This window comes from Sus scrofa, chromosome 18 (genome assembly GCF_000003025.6).
Source record: "Sus scrofa isolate TJ Tabasco breed Duroc chromosome 18, Sscrofa11.1, whole genome shotgun sequence".
Classification (NCBI taxonomy): Eukaryota; Metazoa; Chordata; class Mammalia; order Artiodactyla; family Suidae; genus Sus; species Sus scrofa.
Window position 1 is genome coordinate 8,101,381 of NC_010460.4, and position 20,745 is coordinate 8,122,125.

The 20,745-nt window shown below is 42.2% G+C and overlaps 2 protein-coding genes across 2 annotated transcripts in view; one reads left to right on the plus strand and one right to left on the minus strand.

Moving 5' to 3' along the window:
- Positions 1-20,745, minus strand: part of SSBP1 (single stranded DNA binding protein 1) — an 83,692-nt gene that overhangs the window by 17,089 nt on the left and 45,858 nt on the right. The window lies entirely within an intron of this gene.
- On the plus strand, positions 10,908-17,796 carry PRSS37 (protease, serine 37). The gene is made up of 5 exons (XM_021079193.1): positions 10,908-10,941; positions 13,042-13,237; positions 15,274-15,527; positions 16,127-16,263; positions 17,087-17,796. The coding sequence occupies exons 1-5, from the start codon at positions 10,908-10,910 to the stop codon at positions 17,225-17,227; spliced, it is 762 nt and encodes a 253-aa protein (XP_020934852.1). The 3' UTR covers positions 17,228-17,796.

The following is a 20,745-nucleotide window of genomic DNA, read 5'->3' on the forward strand; positions in this document are numbered from 1 at the left end:
GCTACAGCTCCGATTCAACCCCTAGCCTGGGAACCTCCATATGCCGCGGGAGCGGCCCAAGAAATAGCAACAACAGCAACAACAACAACAACAGACAAAAAGACAAAAGACAAAAAAAAAAAAAAAAAAAAAGCAGATGGAATATTTCCCAAACCATTCTATGAGACCAGTATTATCCTAATACCAAAAACAAAGACATTACATGAAAAGAAGATTATAAAACAGTACCTCTCCTGATCATATATGAAAAAATCCTCAACAAAAATTAGCAATTGAATTCAATAATGTATAGAATGGGAGGGATCAGGAGCTTGGGCTTATCAGACACAACTTAGAATAGATTTACAAGGAGATTCTGCTGAGTAGCATTGAGAACTTTGTCTAGATACTCATGTTGCAACAGAACAAAGGGTGGGGAAAAATGTAATTGTAATGTATACATGTAAGGATAACTTGATCCCCTTGCTGTACAGTGGGAAAATTAAAAAAAATAATAAAATAAAATTTTTTCAAAGAAAAAAAATAATAATGTATAGAAAACTTTATACACTAAGACCAAGTGGAATTTACCTTAAGTATGCAACACTGGTTCAATATTTGAAAATCAATTAAGAGCTTCTTCCCTGATTTCTTCTAGGAATCTCATGGTTTCAGGTCTTATGTTTAACTCTTTAATTTTGAATTAATCTTTGTGAGTGGTACAGGATAGGGGTCTCATTTCATTTGTATGCATGTGAGTATACAGTTTTCCCAACACCATTTGTTAATGAAACAATCCTTTCTTCATTGAGTGTTTTTGGTTCCCTTATCAAATATAATCTGACTATATATGCAGGGGTTTATTTCTAGACTCTCTATTCTGTTTCATTATTTTGTATCTATTTTTATGCCGATACCACAATACTTTAATTACTATAGCTTTGTGACGGTTTAAAATCAAGAAGTGTGATGCTTCTGGCTTTGTTCTTCTCAGGACTGCTTTGGCTATGTGAAGTGTTTTGTTGTTCCATACAAATTTTAGGATTGTTTTTCTATTTATGTGAAAAAAAACCATTAGAATTTTGATAGGGATTGCATTCAATCAATAGATGGCATTGGGTAGTGTGGACATTTTAACAATATTAATTCTTCCAATCTATGAACATGGGATATCTCAATTTGTTTATGTCTCTTTCAGTTTCTACATTCAAAGTCTCATGGTGTTCACTGTTCAGATCTTTTGCTTCCTTGGTTAAATTTATTCCTAAGTATTTTATTGGTTTTGATGCTATTGTGAATGGGAATAAAGCTCCTTGAAGAAAACACAGGGATAAAGCTCCCCGACATGGGTCTTGGTAATGATTTTTTTGATATGACGGTAATAGCACAAGCAACAAAAGCAAAACTCAACAAGTTAGGCTACATCAAACTAAAAAGATTCTGGACAGCAAAAGAAACAATAAAATGAAATTGCAACCTACAGGATGGGAGGAAATATTTGCAGACTATAGTAAGGTAGAGGTTAATATCCAAAATATAGAGAGGATCCATACAACTCAAGAACAACAACAAAAAATTAAAAGGGGGGCAGAGGAATTAAATAGGCTTTTTTTCCCAAAGAAGACATTCAAATGGCCAAAGGTTCATGAAAAGATACTTAACATTACTAATCATCTGGAACTGCAAATTAAAACCACAATGAGATATTGTCTCACACCTGTTAGTATGTCATTAAGAAAATACAAAGATCAAATAATAGGAAAATAATACAAAATACAAATATTAGGAAATCAAACCAGCTGCAAAGGTAGAAATATAATTGTCCCTACTTGTAGGTGACATGATTGCCTACATAGAAAATCCCAAGTAAATCTACCAAAAACTCCTGGTAGAGTTTTTGCGTTCATCAAGATCAGGGGATACAAAATCAACATATAAAAATCAATCTGACTTTTATATACTAATAATGAACATGTAGAACTCAAAATTAAAAATTCAATATGGGAGTTCCCGTCGTGGCGCAGTGGTTAATGAATCCGACTAGGAACCATGAGGTTGCGGGTTCGGTCCCTGCCCTTGCTCAGTGGGTTAATGATCCGGCGTTGCCGTGAGCTGTGGTGTAGGTCGCAGACGCGGCTCGGATCCCGCGTTGCTGTGGCTCTGGCATAGGCTGGTGGCTACAGCTCCGATTCGACCCCTAGCCTGGGAACCTCCATATGCCGCGGGAGCGGCCCAAAAGAAATAGCAAAAAGACAAAATAAATAAATAAATAAATAAAATAAAAATTCAATATGATTTGTAATCACTCCAAGGAAAATTAATTAGGTATACAATTAACCAAATATGCACAACACTGTAAATCAACTATATGTTAATTTTTAAAAGTCACTTAAGAAAATCCAAAAACAAAATATGTACAGAATCTTTATGCTAAAAATTTTTAAATGCTGAAGAAAGAAAGAATTAACTAAAAGGAATTACATGCTGTGTTCATGGACTGGAAAAGTCAACACAGTAAAGGTGCCAATTCCCCCCAGACTGATCTATGGGTTTAATGAAATTCCTATCACAATTCCAGCAAGGTCTATAAAGAGAAGTTTATTGAAAATTTTATTGATAAAGTCACAGGCCCTAGAATAGCTAACATAATTTTAGGAAAAAAAAAAAAATAGGAGTTCCCGTTGTAGCTCAGTGGTTAATCAACCTGACTAGTATCCATGAGGATTCGGGTTTTTTTTTTTTTTTTTTTTTTGTCTTTTTGTTGTTGTTGCTATTTCTTGGGCTGCTCCCGCGGCATATGGAGGTTCCCAGGCTAGGGGTTGAATCGGAGCTGTAGCCACCGGCCTACGCCAGAGCCACAGCAACGCGGGATCCGAGCCGCGTCTGCAACCTACGCCACAGCTCACGGCAACGCCGGATCGTTAACCCACTGAGCAAGGGCAGGGACCGAACCCGCAACCTCATGGGTCCTAGTCGGATTCGTTAACCACTGCGCCACGACGGGAACTCCAGGATTCGGGTTTGATCCCTGGACTTGCTCAGTGGGTTAAAGATCCAGCATTGCCGTGAGCTGTGGTGTAGGTCACAGATGTGGCTCAGATTCTGTGTTGCTGTGGCTGTGGCTGTGGCATAGGCCAGTGGTACAGCTCCAGCTCAACCCCTAGCCTTGAAACCTTCAGATGCCATGGGTGAGGCCCTAAAAAGACAAAAGAAAAAAATAATAATAATACAATAATAAAGTGGAAGATATGGGTATACAAGTATGCTCAACTGCTTTTTGACAGGGTACAACAGCAATTCAATGAAGGAAGTACAGGCTTTTCAGCAAATGGAATTGGACATGCATAGACAGAAAACAAAACCAAAGCAAAGAACCTCCATCTTAACCTCATACCTTATAAAAGAACTAACTTATATGGATTATAGCCTTAAATATAAAAATTTACAGGGGAAAAAAAAGAACATTTTTCAGGATCCAGGGCTACACAAAGAGTTCTTAAACTTGACATGAAAACCAAAATCCATAAAAGAAAAAAATAATAAATTGAACCTTATCAAATTAAAAACATTTGCTCTATAAAAGACCAAGTGAGAGGGTTTAAAGACAGGTTAAGCACTAGGAAAATATATGCAAACTTCAAATTTGACAAAAGATTGTATCTAGACTATACCATTTCAAAGTAGCTGTCAAAAAACATGCAGTCTAATGAAAAAACTGAGCAAAATACACTAGCAGAAACTTCACTGAAGAGAATATACATGGAATGGGGAGTTCCCTGGTGGCCTAGTGGTTATGATTTGGTGCTTTCATTGCTGCAGCCTGGGTTCAACCCCTAGTCTGGGAACTGAGATCCCACATCTAAGCCGCTACATGTCATGGCCAGAGAGAGAGAGAGGGAATATACATATGATAAATAAGTTCATGAAAAGATATTCATTATCATTAGTCATGAGAAAACGAACATTAAAATTACAGTGAGATACTACTATTCATCTAACAGAAGCGCTAAAATGAAAAATAGTGAGTGACAACACCAATGCTAAGAAAGATGTAAAGAAAACAGCTTACTTGTACATTTGCAGGTTGGAATGTAAAATGGTATAGCCAATCTCCAAAACAATTTGAGAGTTTGGTATAAAACTAAGCATACAATTACCATAAGATGAGAAATGGTGTCCTTGAGCATGAATACTACGCAGTAACAAAAAGTAACAAACTATTGATCTACACATACAACTTGGATGAATGTCAAGGGAATTATGCTGAGTGAAAAAAGCCAGTCCTAAAATATAACATACTGTATGATTCCATTTGCATAACATTCTTGAAACAAAATTACAGAAATGGAGAACAGATTAGCTGCCATGAGTTAGGGAAGGGGTGAATATGGAGGAGGGAGAATGGAAGGATGTGTCTAAAAACAAGCAACAGGACAGATACTGTGGTGGTGATAGAACTGCTTCATATCTTGAAAGAGGTGGTGGATGCATAAGCCTATAAATGGATAAAATTGCATATATTTATACATGCATAAATACAAGTAAAACTGAGGGAAGCTGAATGACCTCTGTAGATTTTAGCAATGTTAAGTTCATGATCTGATACTTTACTACAGGTAATACAAGATGATACAATGGTGGAAACGGAATGAAGCATACATGAGACTCCTTGGTATATTTTTTGCAACTTCTTGTAAATGTCTACTTTCAAAGAGAAATTTTATTTATTTACCTTTTGGCCATGCCCATATCATGAGGAGGTCCCTAGGCCAGGGATCAAACCCATGCAACAGCAGCAACCCAAGCCACTGCAGTGACAAAGCCGGATCCTTAGCTTGCTGTGCCACGAGAGAACTCCCAAAATAAAAATTTTAAACCAAGGAAAGTAGTTAGTAGTCAAAGTTGTGTCCTTTAAACTTTTCTTTCCCACAAACACTTTCCAAGTAATCTTTTCCACTCATTCCTATTAATTAAAATCCTGTTGATACGCCTAAAATTCCAAAATCTGTCTTCCAACTCAGACACCTTTCTTGAGCTACAGGGCCCTTTATTCAAGTGCACATCTCCAGGGGACCTCTCAAAGGCACCTCCTGCTCAGTAAGTGGAAACTGTAACTTGTCCTCTTCCCCAAATACCTCCTTTCCAGGGTTCCCTATTTCAGGAAATTGTACCACCATTCACCCAACCAGAAATATGGGTGACATCCTTTACTTGTCCCTACTCTTCATTCCTCACGTTCAGTTCATCACTGCTGTCTCATTATGACTGCAATCCTTTACTTGATTTCACACTGCCACAGCCCTGGTCCATTCTGTTGGCTGGAGAGCTGCAACAGTCACCTCAATTTCCCTTCCAGATCTTTCCCACACATAAGCCATATCTCTATTCAAATTCATTCTCCATACTGAAGTCACAAGAGCACACAAGTCGTTTATAATCATAAATGATGACCGCACCTAACACTCATTTTAAATTATTTAAAGGCTGTTACATCCAGGACACCTTTTTTTTTTTTTTTTTTTTTTTGTCTTTTTAGGGCCACACTCGCAGTCTATGCAGGTTCCCAGGCTAGGGGTCCAATTGGAGCTATAGCTGCCAACCTACACCACAGCCACAGCAATGCCAGGTCTGAGCCGATTCTTGGACCTACACTACAGCTCACAGCAACACTGGATCCTTAACCCACTAAGTGAGGACAGGGATCAAACCCGCGTCTTCATGGACACTAGTCAGATTAGTTTCTGATGAGCCACATCGGGAACTCCCAGGACCATTTCTAAAATCAAGGTTATCAATCCCCTTCCTTTCTCTGCACTGTGGTCACAGAGGGGGTCTTTTAGTTAAACAGGTCACACCTCATGACCGTCACACTTGCTGGCTTCTCTGAAACAATCTCCCCTCACTTCACTTGGTTAACTCCACTCACTCTAACATAGGTTTAGGAAGTATTGCATGTTTTTAAAGTATAGATACTATGTTTTTTCTCATGTTGCACATAAGGAAACTGAGGCTCAGAGATGTTAGGGTGCTTGTCCCAGGCCACATAACTATTAAGTAAGAGAGCATACTGTAATTACCTAATACAGAGCCATACTAATTTCATTACGGGCAAATTACTTAATTATTCTGTACCTCGGTTCCCTCATCAATAAAATAACACTTATCTCACAAAGCTGCTGTAAGAATTAAACGAGTTGATATATAGAAAACAGAGTAGTGTACACTATGCACGTACTAGAGAAGCATATGCTTTTATGGCGGTAGTGGTGATGGCAATTATCATCATACATTACGTGGTAAAAGCCCAATGAGCAAAATCTTTTCCTTTTGAACCTTACAGCTGGTTCTGCTTTTTATGTTTTTTACAAATTCCTATGCCCCCTTCCAGCCTCCTACCTCCATCCTCCTCCCTTCTGGAAGCCTCCACGTTTCATTCCGAGCACTTTGTCAGACAGCCAGAAGAGCTTTTAAGCCCACAATTAAAGTTTTAGTTAAGGAGTTCCTGTTGTGGCTCAGTGGAAATGAATCTGACTGGCATCCATGAGCACGCAGGTTCGATCCCTGGCCTCGCTCAGTGGGTTAAGGATCCAGCATTGCCGTGAGCTGTGGTGTAGGTCATAGACGAGGCTCGGATCCCGAGTTGCTGTGGCTGTGGTGTAGGCCAGTGGCTACAGCTCCAATTCAACCCCTAGCTTGGGAACCTCCATATGCCATGGATGAGGCCCTAAAGAGATTAAAAAATAAAACTTTAGTTGGGTTCTATAAATGACTGGCCCTGTACAGAAAATAGCTAGCATATTATTACTTCCCAACTTTACTGTTGCTGATCCACCAGCTCTCCTCCAACACAGCTCCACAGCCTCATCTTCTGGCAGAGCCTCAATCAAACATGATACAGAGCTAACTTCAGTCACTTACCAGTCATCAGCAGCAAGGTGAATAGGAGAAGCTTCATGTTGATGCCTGAATCTTGCCCTAAGAATAAGGCTGTAGTGGAAACTAACAGGCACAAGGCAGGGATAGAACTTAGATCCTGCTTGGTGACTCTGAACAGCAGGAGAAAGTGCCGGTAAGAGAATGGGATGAGGAGTCTACAAAAGTCTGTTATTTAAGGGTTCCTCCTGCTTGTCTTGATCCCTGGTGTGAAAAAGGATGCATCAGTCACGCCTGCACAGGCTCTCTGCTAAGAGGCACAGGAATCTTAGTTGAATTGACACCTGCCGTATGGGGAGATGAGTTTCAGGGGTCTGAGCTTTATCTGCCTTATTTAGGGAAGTAGGAGCCAAGTGAACCTTCTGTGGAGTTGAAATTTATCCCCAGTTCCTTCCCTAGCCTCTTTCACCAGCTCCTTCCCCACAGCGTGTAACTAGCCCCCCTCCCTCTACATGTCCCATTGACCCCTCTCCTTTTCTGAGCTACTTTGATGAAGCAGAGCTATGTCTCCACCCCCTTTTGTGACACTGACTCCCCTCCCCTTGATGCAGAATGGCTTCACTTGTACAGGTCATATCTCACAGCCACAGACACCATCTGAATGAAAGTTTCCAACCAACGTCGGTACCAGGGGCTCCTGTCAGATCTCAAAACCTCTTCTTATCACACTGCCCTCTCCAACAGGGTCCTCTCACTCGTGCTCTCCTTTCTCCGTAGCTGCCTTTTTCAACTTGATTTTTGGCAGCAAATATAACATGGATATTACTTCAACAGAAAATCAGGGAGTTCCCATCGTGGCTCAGTGGTAACCAACTGGACTAGCATCCATGAGGATGAGGGTTTGATCCCTGGCCTTGCTCAGTGGGTTAAAGGATCCGGTGTTGCCATGAGCTGTGGTGTAGGTCGCAGACATGGCTCGGATCCCACGCTGCTGTGGCTGTGGTGTAGGCTGGCAGCTGTAGCTCCAGTTCAACCCCTAGCCTGGGAACTTCCATATGCCACTGGTACAGCCCTAAAAATCAAAAACAAAAACAACAACAAAAAAGAAAATCAGTTAGATGGCAGAATGAAACGATAACAGACTCAGAGTCCCTATAAACCTGAGATATTCTGTGGAACAAGGCTGCAGACAGATGCCTCTACACATACATGTAATACACATACATATAATAACACTAATAACTAAATGACAAAAAATTTACAAACATGAGAAAATGCTGACTCTCAAACACAAACATGCACGCTCAACCACCTATAGGGTTCTAAAGTTATTTCTTCAAAGAGAAGCTTTAAGAACAATGTCCATATCAGAAATTAGTATCCTAAAACAAAAAGAGGAAAAAGTAAATGGGATTGGCAAACTAAAGGAAACACTCAAAAGCTATAAAGTGTTATAAAAAGTTATTCGCATTGGGACAAGAAAATCCACACAGAAAGGAGCTTGGGAGGCCTGGAAATAAGTGTGTGGGGTGGGCAGGCAGGAGGGGGTGGCTGAGAAGAGAGGATGACAAAGATGAGATGAGACGAGGCTCAAGGGAGCTCTCTCAACCACGCCAGGGGTTTGTTCTATGTCACTGGGGAACTACTGGAGAGTTTTAAGGAGACTAATGTGAGCTCATCTATATTTTGGAAAAAAAATCTGAGTAAAAGAGGAGTTCCCTGGTGGCTCAGCGGGTTAAGGATCTGGCACTGTCACTGCTGTGGCCAGATCACTGCTATGGTGCAGGTTCAGTCCCTGGCCCAGGAACGTCCACATGCCATGGGGGCGGCCAAAACAAATCTGGAGTTTCCCTTTGTGGCTCAGTGGGGTTATAAATCCGACTAGTATCCATGAGGATGTGGGTTCCACCCCTGGCCTTGCTCAGTGGGTTAAGGAGCTGGCATTGTCATAAGCTGTGGTGTAGGTTGTAGACACAGCTTGGATCCCACATTGCTCTGGTGTGTGGCTGTGGTGTAGGCCAGCAGCTGTAGCTCTAATTGGACTCTAATTGGACTCCTAACCTGGGAATTTATATATGTCACAGATGTGGCTCTAAAAAAAAAAATTTTTTTTTTTGAGTGAAAGAATGTCAAATTGAGCAACAGTAGAGAGGCACTTGCATTAGTTCAAGTGAGATAAAATTATGGCCTAGATTAGGGTGACAACAGTGAGAATGGAAGGATATAAATGGATTTATGAGATTTCAGGAAGTAGGATAGACTGTGGATTGACTGGTCAGAAAAGAGAAAAATTAAACCAATGGAAGGTACAGCTGTCTCCTAAAATAAGGAAAACAGGCAGAAGAATGAATTTGAAAGGCTGGAGAAATGAGGAATTTAATTCTGACAGGCTAAATTTCAGGAGGGGCAAAAGGTTTCCAGAAGGTGGCTATCTATGTAGGACCAGATCTCTGGACCAGAGGCCCTGATTTCAAACCCTTCGACAAGGTGTAGTCCCCTGTGCCAACTCCTCCAGAAAACCTGCTTTCCTGCTCCTAGTCCTCACACCACCAACCTAGCTAGCCTTGAACTCCCTTTCTGGCCCAGCATCTTTCCAAATCATCTAGGAAAAACAACCTACGAGGAAAGTATATCTCTTTCTCAAATTTTTATCTGTTTTGATTAATCCCACTGCCACCACAAAAAAACCTTTCACCCATCCTGTCTTCAAACCTCAAGTATATTTTGTAAACCAGGCCTAGTCCCAGTGTACTTCTGTATGCACTGTGGGTCAGGAAAGTATGTGCCATGTTAATTTTTCCTTCCACACTTCATTGAATTTGTGAGGGGTTGTACAGCTTTCCAAGAATCCTAGTCAATCAATTAGCTGAGGCCTGGAGGATGTGGCTGAAAAGTTGTGGGTATCCAGTAATAAGACGTAGATTCTACTTCTAGGTCCTTCCAGGCATTTTAGAAAATCACGTCAATTCTCTGTGTCAGTTCTATCACTCACAGATCAAGAAAAAAAAATGATACCAGCTCTATCTCCTCTTTCCAGGGTTGTTGGGACACTAGAATGCAATTAGAGGTTTAAGAAACTTTAAAGGGTAAAGATGATACAAAGTGTAGTTAACCTTACATCTCAGACTAATTAACCTGCTATAGAATCACCACTAACAATGTCTGTAAAGAACTTAGCTCCGTGTCTGGGATGCAGTAAGTGCTCAATGAATGTTAACTATTAGCACCCCTGCCCTTTTCCTTGTTAGAGTACGCTCTCAATTACCCGCGGACAAGTCCAGCAGTCTACTATTGGCTGAGAAATCTTTTCATTAGGTAAAAAGCACGGAGAGGCCCTGCTTTCTGATTTGTCACCAGCCATCCAGTAGATCTTAGACTGAATGTAACCCAGAATGTAAATCATTCCCCGTTGTCAAAGTAACTGCTCTACTAACACGTTTCCTTTCCACCTTCCCTTAGCTCGAAGCTGCTGCTCACAACAATCAGAGCAAGCTGGTGATGACGGCTGAGTGATGAAACAGTGATCCCAGAGAAAGACAAGCCAGTGTAATAAAGAAGGGAGGGGCTGAAGGAAGGTATAAGTGACCGCCAGGAGGTTCAGAGCAAACCCGGAGACACTGTCCTCCTGAACTAAGGTGGAGAATCCGGTCCCCCACAGCCCCGACCCCCGAGACTCTGTGGGGAGATAAGCCCTGAGCCTAGAGCTCCCTTTTCCACAGAGAGCTGACTGCTTTTAGGCAGATGGGTTCTTAGGGACAGCAAAGAGAGAAACCTGGATCAGGAAGGCCAGGAACGAGGCCTCTTTGTCCTTCCCTGAGAGGCCCCAGGAGAGGCACAGACCCCACCTGCCCTGGAGCAGAAGGGCCTCCCTTTGTCTAACTGGGGCCCTCTTCTCCCTTCCTGTTTATGCTCAGAGCTGCTTTCCAACCCCACTGCATGGCCCCGAACCTAACCATGTCCACTGATGCTGCCAGGTGCTCGTGAGGAGAAGCCTGAGCTGAGAGGCCTATTACTCTTTGACCTTCTGCATATCACAGGGAAGCATCTGGACTGCTATGGCATTCATCCTCTATCTGAGTGTCCTGGCGGGTATGTATCCATGACCTTCTGTTCTGTCCTATAAGGCACAGGTTAGTGTAGGACGGAGAAAGGCAGATAGGGGCTGTGGGGAAGGTGCAGAAGAAGAGTCAAGAAAAACTGTCATGGGCAGAATCAGGGGTCATTAGAATTAGACCCCAGCCCAAGTTCTCGGGACAGGCTGAGACCCCCACCCCCACCCCACCGGTGCTAAGCTATGGGCTGTGTTACGGTGTACATCTGCCTTGGAGAATGCTCAACAGTGTGAGCGTTCCGCCCTGGTTATTCCAAAATGCGGGCCTCACCATGCCATGGACCAGTCTCAGTGTAGTCATAACGGCAGGACTTCTTGACATCTGATTTTGACATCTGATCTAAGCTTTTTTCAAAAACTTAAGACACTCTGGATGCAGGGAATAGAGGAGGTGGGGACAAAAGATCAAATGCAAGGGCCCTGTGTGCTGCACTCCCTGACAGCCATGAAGGTCTTCGGATGGCCGAACTTGCTGGGGAGGCCTTTCCCACCACTTCCCGACAGCCTGGAGGGTACCACACATTAGCTGTGTGAGCTTGGACAAGTTAATTAACCCATCTGTGCTTCAGTTTCTACATAAGAAAAGAGGATATTACTACCTATATTATAGAGCCGTTGAGAAGATAAATAAATCCATGTAAAGCACTTGTCTCAGAACAAGAGTTTAATGTCTTATAATATTCCACCCTGTTCCCCTTGGGGTTTCTAACCTGTGTGAGCACACAGAGAAGGGCATGATGGGGGAAAGGCTTAGGCTTGGGGAAGGTTAGCATAAGAACCAAGAGCAGCTGAGACAAGAACAATATTTCTGAAACTAGAATCAGCCTTCCTCCCCTTTCTTCTCTAGGGTTTTTTTTTTTTAAAAATAATTCAGTTATAAAAAGTTCTGCATGTTCATACTAGAAAATTTGGAGATACTTAAAATTAGAAAAATAAACATCATTCATATTCCCACCTCAGTCAACGCACACTAATGCTTCTTTTGAATTCACTCCCACACTTTATTTATTTGCTTTTTAGGGCTGCACCTGTGGCATATGGAAGTCCCCAGGCTAGGGGTCAAGCCGGAGCTGTAGCTGCCGGCCTACGCCAGAGTCACAGCAACGTAGGATCTGAGCCACATCTGCGACCTACACCACAGCTCACGGCAACACCAGATCCTTAACCCACTCATTGGGGCCAGGGATCAAACCTGTGTCCTCATGGATGCTAGTAAGATTCACTTCCACTGAGCCATGACAGGAACTGCTATTTATTTATTTTTAATGCCTTATTTTTGTTTGCTTACTTGTTTTTAGACAATTCGATTACTGGATTAAACGTACTTTATTTTTTTTAACTTAAAGGTTATCAGTATTTCCTTTGCTGCTTAGTATTCTTTCTCAATATGATTTTAATATATATGATATCCCTTTGTCATGCACTCCTATATTTCAATGTCCAACATTATTATATTGGACATGACTATTTCCAATGTTTAGCTACAATAAATAGTGCTAAAAAATAGCACTCTTTTTCATAGTCTTTGTCTACATCTGATTATTTCTTTAGAATCAGATTTCTTGGCTGGAATTATAGTCAAAGGTGATGAACCATTTATAATTCTTGATGTTTATTTCTATACCGCTTTTCAAGAAGACAGAATCGATTCACTTCTTTCTTAGACTGAACACTATCAACATTAAACAAAAATGATTATTATAAAATTAGATAAAACTATATATCATTTTGATTTAAATACATATGTATTTATTATTATTATTTTTGCTTTTTAGGGCTGCACTGGCGGCATATAGAAGTTCCCAGGCTAGGGGTCAAATCAGAGGTGTAGCTTCTGGCCTATGCCACAGCCACAGCAACACCAGATCCGAGGTGGGTCTGCGACCAACAACACAGCTCACAGCAACACCAGATCCCTAACCCGCTGAGTAGTGACATCAGGGATCAAACCCGCATCCTCATGGATACTAGTTGGATTCATTTACCCTGCGCCACAGTGGGAACGCCCACGTCCTTCTTTAAAATCATCCAGATTTCTTTCCAACTAGGAAGTTGTTGATTATCTTATTTGTTCTAAGAACATCATATACACACACACACACACACACCCCCTATATATATTATTTTCTCAGGGACATTTTTCTCCGCTCACTCGTCTGTGCAGAAAGATGACCATGCCCCCTATTTGGTCTACCTCAAGTCTCACTTCAACCCCTGCGTGGGTGTCCTCATCAAAAGCAACTGGGTGCTGGCCCCGGCTCACTGCTACTTACCGTGAGTGTTGGGCCCCCTCAGGCACTAAAACAGCTACTACTCATTCGGCATCACAGGTTCTCAAATAAAGACAACGTTCTCTTCAGGGTACATCCGGCAATGTCTGAAGCGATTTTTAGTTGTCAAATGGAGTTGGGGTGGGGGAAAGGTTGTGCAATAGCCTCTACCTAGTGAACAGAGAGGCCAGGGCCAGGATGCTGCTAACCAGCCTACAATGCACAGGACAGCCGCTCCCCCACCCCCAATAGAGAATTGTCCGGCCCAAAATGTCCACAGTGCAGCTGCTGAGAAGTCCTGCTCTACATGTTACGTCTCCTCAGTCTCTCATTAGTTTTTTTAAGTTTTTTAGTAGCAATATGAACGTATTTTGTCAGTTAAGTGACTAGCAGATAACTGATGGTGCATTCAAATTTGATTAAACTGAGAAGAATTTATAAAAAAAATAATGATGAAAGTATGTTCCAGTTTTAGGGAAACACAGAGACTAGTTCAGTCCCGCCAGGTTTAGTGGTAAAAGGGAGCAGTTACCATCCCTAGACCTAAAGGGGCAGGAGCGAGAACGATCACAAGGGGGGAGGGGGAGAGAAAAGAGGGGCAGGGGCGGGAGAAGTGCTGTGTGGAGAGACGGCCGTATTGGAGTTTGTAACCTTTGGTTGAGAGGCCGTCCACAGTCCATCTGCGGCAACCCTGCAGGAAGGAAGATGGGAGGATAAAACTCCATCCTCACCCTTCTCCCTCCAATTACTTTCTGGTGCTTCTTATTGGCCAAAACTCCATCAAATGCAAGAGGACATGAAATCCCCATGGGCTTAATCCACAGAGATCACTTTCCCAAGTACAGAGCAGGACGAAAGAGAGCTGTAAGTAGATCAGATGAAGCAAACAGGAGATGGCCAACACTCAAGTCACCTCATTCTCTTACCTCCACTAGAATGGAAATGCCCAATTGGACAGGCTGGAGCTGGAGAGGAGGGAAAACCCTATTTCTGTGGCACACATACTTCTCCCCTACATGAAGGACACTATATGAGAACACAGTAGTTCAAGGCTCTACCACTTAACTGTAATGACCATGGGTAGATACTCCTATGTGCCTCCATGACTGCATCTGCAAAATGGAGATTCAAAATAGAATCCACTTCATAGATTTGGTGTGAATAGTAAGTGATGGAATCCAGATAAAGCATGTGGCACAGTAGCTGGCACATTTTAACAATCAACATCACCTGCGATGATGATGATGATGATGATGGTGATGATGATAATGATGATAATGATAATGGTGATGGTGATAATGGATGATGATGATAATGATGATGATGATGATAATGGATGATGGTGATGATGATGATGATGATGGTGATGATGATAATGGATGATGATGGTGATGATGATAATGGATGATGATGATGATGATGGTGATAATGGATGATGATGATGATGATGGTGATAATGGATGATGATGATGATGGTGATGATGATGATGATAATGGATGATGATGATGATGATGGTGATAATGGATGATGACGATGATGATAATGGATGATGATGATGATGGTGATGATGATGATGATGGTGATAATGGATGATGATGATGATAATGGATGATGATGATGATGATGGATGATGATGATGATGATGATGGTTATGATGATGATGATGATGATAATGGATGATGATGATGATGGTGATGATGATGATGATAATGGATGATGATGATGATGATAATGGATGATGATGATGATGGTGATAATGGATGATGATGATGATGGTGATGATGATGATGATAATGGATGATGATGATGATGATGGTGATAATGGATGATGATGATGATGATGGTGATAATGGATGATGACGATGATGATAATGGATGATGATGATGATGGTGATGATGATGATGATGGTGATAATGGATGATGATGATGATAATGGATGATGATGATAATAATGGATGATGATGATGATGATGGTGATGATGATGATGATAACCATGGTGATGATGATAACTTTACTTCCAACCCCTTATCCCTGCAGAAATCTGAAAGTGATGCTGGGAAATTTCAGGATCAGAGTCAGAGATGGGACAGAGCAGACAATTAACCCCATCCAGATTATCCGCTACTGGAACCACAGTCACAGTGCTCCCCAGGATGACCTCATGCTCATTAAGCTGGCCAAGCCCGCCACCCTCAACCACAAAGTCCAAACCCTTCCCCTCGCCACCAGCACTGTCAGGCCAGGCACCAACTGCCTACTCTCAGGTTTGGACTGGAGCCAGGACAACAACAGTGAGTGCATCTCCCACAGAAAATTGGGGTCATTAGTTATCCCAGAAGAAGAGCATCCATGTCTATATAGCTTAAAAAGGAGGAGAATGGGTAGAGACTAAAGGGAGTGATCTGCCAATGAGTGAGTGGTCTGCCAAAAAGAGACCCTCCCAGAAGTCCACAGCTCCTCCTTTCCCAGGGTGTCGAATGTCCCACTGCCCCTTTGGGGCTTTGGCCACTGGCGCCACCAGGCCATCTGACCTTGCCTGGAGAGCACACCATGCCTGACTGTCAGAGGCATGTGGCACATCAAAGGGGCTGTGCTCCTCTCCCACGCTGGCTCACGTGACATGGAGAGGACACCTGAGAACTCGAGTCAGGTCACCTCTCATTCCTCCAAGACTGGACACAATAGAAAGAAAAGTCTTTTTCAAGAGCCATGAACGTTATTTTCAAAATCTCAAGCTTGTCTCATAACCATGCACAAGATCATTTCTTCCCTTTTCCTCATGATTTTCTTCAGACACACACACTAAACACCAGCTGAAAAGGAGGGTGGTGACTGGAGGGCCAGATAACAAAGTGAACAGGAAAGTTTCTTTTACCCCGACTTCCCTCAGGCAGACACCCTGATTTAAGGCAGAACCTGGAGGCCCCTGTGATGGCTGATAAAGACTGCCAGAAAACCAAACAAGGAAAAAGCCACAGGAACTCCTTATGTGTGAAATTCGTGAAAGTGTTCAGTCGAATCTTTGGGGTAATCTTTTCTCTATATTCACCTTTCATTTACTTGTATATGTCCCGTTAACTAGTTAGTCATGGACTTTTTAAAAAAAAGAAAGCCCCTCATCCTCATAATTTGCAGACTTTAATAAGGCTACGGCAAAGCCTCCCATTATCTTCAGTAAAGGGCTCTCCTTACAGATGTCTACATTCGTGATAGCGCATCATGCAGTCTCCATAGTTGGTAACGCTCTGCGAGGTTTTTATTCTCATAGCTGCAAGTAAAAATGGGTACTGCTTTAAAAAAATAATTTAAACTGGAGTTCCTATTGTGGCTCAGTAGAACCTGACTAGTATCCATGAAGATGCAGGGTCGATCCCTGGCCCTGCTTAGTGGGTAAGGATCTGGCGTTGCCAGGAGCTGTGGTGTAGGTGACAGACATGGCTCAGATTTGGCATTGCTGTGGCTGCGGTATAGGCCGGCAGCTATAGCTCCAATTTGATCCCTAGCCTGGGAACTTCCATATGCTGTGGGTGTGGCCCTAAAAAAAAAAAAAAAATTCAAACTATTCATCAGTTGAAATAGCTTCACCAGTTCAAACAAATGGAAGTTTAACTCATTTTATGTGTGAGCTCTAGAAAGGTTTTTCTCTGAGTTTCCCAGGGTCACACAAGGCTAGTTATAACAAAGCTAGATAACCGACTCAAGCTTCCAGACTCCTGACTCCGTGCTCTTTTGGGAACGCAGAATGCTACCTCTAGACAGGGGTCATCCCAGCGGGGGACCAGAGGGCTCCTGTTCAGAGAACTTCTGACCATATCTGTTTTTCTCCCTCTCTCTGCATGATCCCTGGTAGGAGGTGGCTGTCGCTACTGTCATCTGCCAAAACAAGCTCCAGGGGATCGAGGTTGGCCAATTCATGGGCGGGGACGTGGGCATCTACACCAATGTTCAAAAATATGTAACCTGGATTGAAAACATCACTAAGAACAAATGAAGCCATGCGACTCCCTCTGCTGCCCACTGGCTCTGCCACCGATGCTATACAACTTTCCCCAAACTCAAAATAAAACATCTGAATAGAAATATTTGGATGCATCACACCAGTATCTTTTATTTTTTTGTTTGTATCTCTGCCCACATCCCATAATGATCTGAAGAACCAAGAACAAAATATGAAATGAGCATTCTCCACACTGTATTGGGTTATATCCACTGTCTCATTTAATGCTTTTCACAAGCCTTTGAGGTTTTCTTTATTCTCACTTCACAAGTGAGAAAACAGACAAAGAGTTTACTGAACATTATCCAGAGCTGGCAGATAGCAAAACCTGGAATTGAACCCCCAAATGTCAGATTCTCAGTCCATTAGTCTTAGCCTCGAAATTGTAGCTAAGTCTGTAACATCACAACAGATGGCGGCTGCTATTTTTCTGCTACCTCTCTTCATTCAAAGGGTTTGAAGCTCCAAATTGTGACTGACATCCTTCCCTAAGAATGGTCATGATTGGGCATTCCCACTGTGGCTCAGCGGTAACGAATCTGACTATGAGGACATGGGTTCGATCCCTGGCCCCACTCAGTGGGTTAAGGATCCGGCATTGCTGTGAACTGTGGTTTAGGTTGCAGATGCTGCTCGGATCTGGCGTTGCTGTGGCTGTGGCATAGGCCAGCAGCTGTAGCTCCAATTCAACTCCTAGCCTGGGAACTTCCATATGCTGTGGGTGTGGCCCTAAAAAGATCCCCCTCCTCCCCCCGCCAAAAAAAAAGAATGGTCATGATTGATCTCCGTGCTACTCTGATAACAGCATGCTAGTGAGAGCTAGCGGATGGGTAGGAAGTCAAAAAGAAACTTCAGGACAGTGAGAACAATCACACATCAAGTCTACAGGGAAGCCTGGCAGTTCCAGAGCAAGATGAAGCAGTCAGTCAGAATCAAGGGCAATACCAGCAGCAGCAGAGCTTAAGAGGTAGAGGTGGCTGAAAGGATGTGAAGTAAGAGCAGAAACTGGATTTATTAGCCTTAGACCATTGGGTTAACAAGGTGAAAAAGCAGGTACCAGTTCTCTGGTTGAGAACTTGGCAAAACTTCTCTCCATATGCCCAGATCTGGACATGACAAGGAATCTAGGGTACCCAAGAGATTTGATTGTTTGAATAAGGAAGGGTAAAGTAATCTCCCAGCAGATAAAGACTCAGGAAATATCTGCACATTATCCTTGAGCAGTATTTTCTACTTCCTAAGGTTTAAAGTGCAATCTACACTTTCATGACATCTGTGTTAGGCAGAATAATGCCCCCCCCAAAAAAATATCCACACACCGTAATCTTTAGAATCCATGAATACATTACTTTACATGGAAAAATGCAGATATGATTATGTTTATGGACCTTGACATTATCCTGGATTATCTGACTGGGACCAAAGTAATCACATGGAACCTTAAAAGTGGAAGAGGAAGGCTAATCTGACCAGAGACATTAGTGAGGTTAGAACGTTCTAGGGCATGTGGATGTTAAATAAAAACTATAGATATGGATCATCTCTTGACTTAGACCTGTCCTAGTCAGTGCACCGTCACCTTCTGAGCTGGAAGAATGCTCTATTGAAAAAGAGTAAGTGTCCAAAAGAGCTTTTGGAAAAACACGTACTTGTTTTAGTAACCTTTTAAAGGTTTCTAAAGCTATTGCTTTAAAAATACTTAATATGTCAGGGAGTTCCCATCATGGCTCAGTGGTTAACGAATCCAACTAGGAACCATGAGGTTGTGGGTTGGATCCCTGGCCTTGCTCAGTGGGTTAAGGATCCGGCATTGCCGTGAGCTGTCGTGTAGGTCGCAGATGAGGCTCGGATCCCCCATTGCTGTGGCTGTGGCGTAGGCCAGAGCTGCTACAGCTCCGATTCAACCCCTAGCCTGGGAACCTCCATATGCCACGGGAGCGGCCCAAGAAATGGCAAAAAGACAAAAAAAAAAAAAAAAGAATACTTAATATGTCAATGCAGAATAATCTTGAGGGTGAAGGTACAGTTGAGGCAGATTAGCTCAAGTTCTATCAGAATGTGTATTTATCTGACCCAGAGTTGCTAAGAGAAGATTTGAATAGAAAGTACCAGTTCAGGAGTTCCTGTCGTGGCTCAGCGGTTAACGAACTCAACTAGCAAACATGAGGATGCAGGTTCGATCCCTGGCTTCACTCAGTAAGTTAAGGAGCTGTGGTGCAGGTCACAGACACAGCTCGAATTCCACGCTGCTGTGTCTGTGGCGTAGACCGGCAGCCATAGCTCCGATTGGATCCCTAGCCTGAGAACCTCCATGTGCCACGAGTGTGGCCCTAAAAAGACCAAAAAAACGAAAGTACCAGTTCACACATACATGACTGAGTCACGTGAGAATTAGATTAAGTGGAGGTTTGAAGATGATTTCTTCCAAAAAAAATCAAAGTCTAGATGAGGAGTCAACTTGGGAGAAAAAACAATTGTCTATTTAGAAAAGAGGAATCATTCAGTTTGATGCAGTTCCCCATTTCCTTCCACAGCCACATAAATGTTCTTTTTATTGCTTCCTTTGTAGTAGAGAGAATTCAAGAAAACATACTACCCAAAAAACATCAGAAAAGAAAAAAAATCCAGGAAATTTTTGCTGTAACCCAGCAGTAACTAACCCAACTAGTATCCATGAGGATGTGGGTTCAACCCCTGGTCTCACTCAGCGGGTTATGGATCCAGCATTGCTGTGAGCTGTGGTGTAGGTCACAGGCGCAGCTCAGATCTGGCATTGATGTGGCTGTGGTGTAGGCCAGCAGCTGCAGCTCCGATTTGACCCCCTAGCCTGAGAACTTCCATATGCCGAAGGTGTGGCCCTAAAAGGCAAAAAGAAAATAAAAAAGAAAAAGAAAAGGGTTAATATTATTTCAATAAAAAATAATAAAATAGTTCCATCATATAAGGGGGAAAAAAGGAGCAAGCAAAGGCTTTAGACTTATACAGAGGGTTATACCACTTCCCAGTTGTATTCATCCCAACAATGAACCATGAGACTTAATACGGAAGGATGAGTTTTATCATCTTTATAAATAACACTGTCTTAAAAATTCTAGCCAGTGCAACAGAACTTACAAGAAAAAATAAAAATTGAGTAAAAGCATGAAAACATGAAACATAACAATCATTTTACGTGAGACAGATTTAACTGCCAATCTCTTGACTAGAAATGCCAATACGTCTTACTAATTAGATATGGTATATACATACAATGGAATATTATTTAGCCCTAAAAAGGGGAGATTCTGTCATAGGTGACTTCATGGATGAACCTGAAGGAAAATATACTAAGTGAAATAAGCCAATCACAGGAGAACAAATGTTGCATGATCCTATTTACATGAGGTATATAAAATACTCAAAGCTACAGAAGCAGAAAATACAGTAGTGATTGATTGCTAGAGGCTGGGAGTGAGGGAAATGGAGAGTGGCTGTTCAATGGAGATAAAGTTTCAGTTACACTAGATGAATAA

Coding starts and splice junctions, on each gene's coding strand:
- PRSS37 (XM_021079193.1), top strand. CDS start 10,908: ATGGCATTCATCCTCTATCTGAGTGTCCTGGCGG. Junction 13,238..15,273: donor CCGGCTCACTGCTACTTACC/GTGAGTGTTGGG, acceptor TTATCCCTGCAG/AAATCTGAAAGTGATGCTGG. Junction 16,264..17,086: donor TGTTCAGTCGAATCTTTGGG/GTAATCTTTTCT, acceptor GATCCCTGGTAG/GAGGTGGCTGTCGCTACTGT.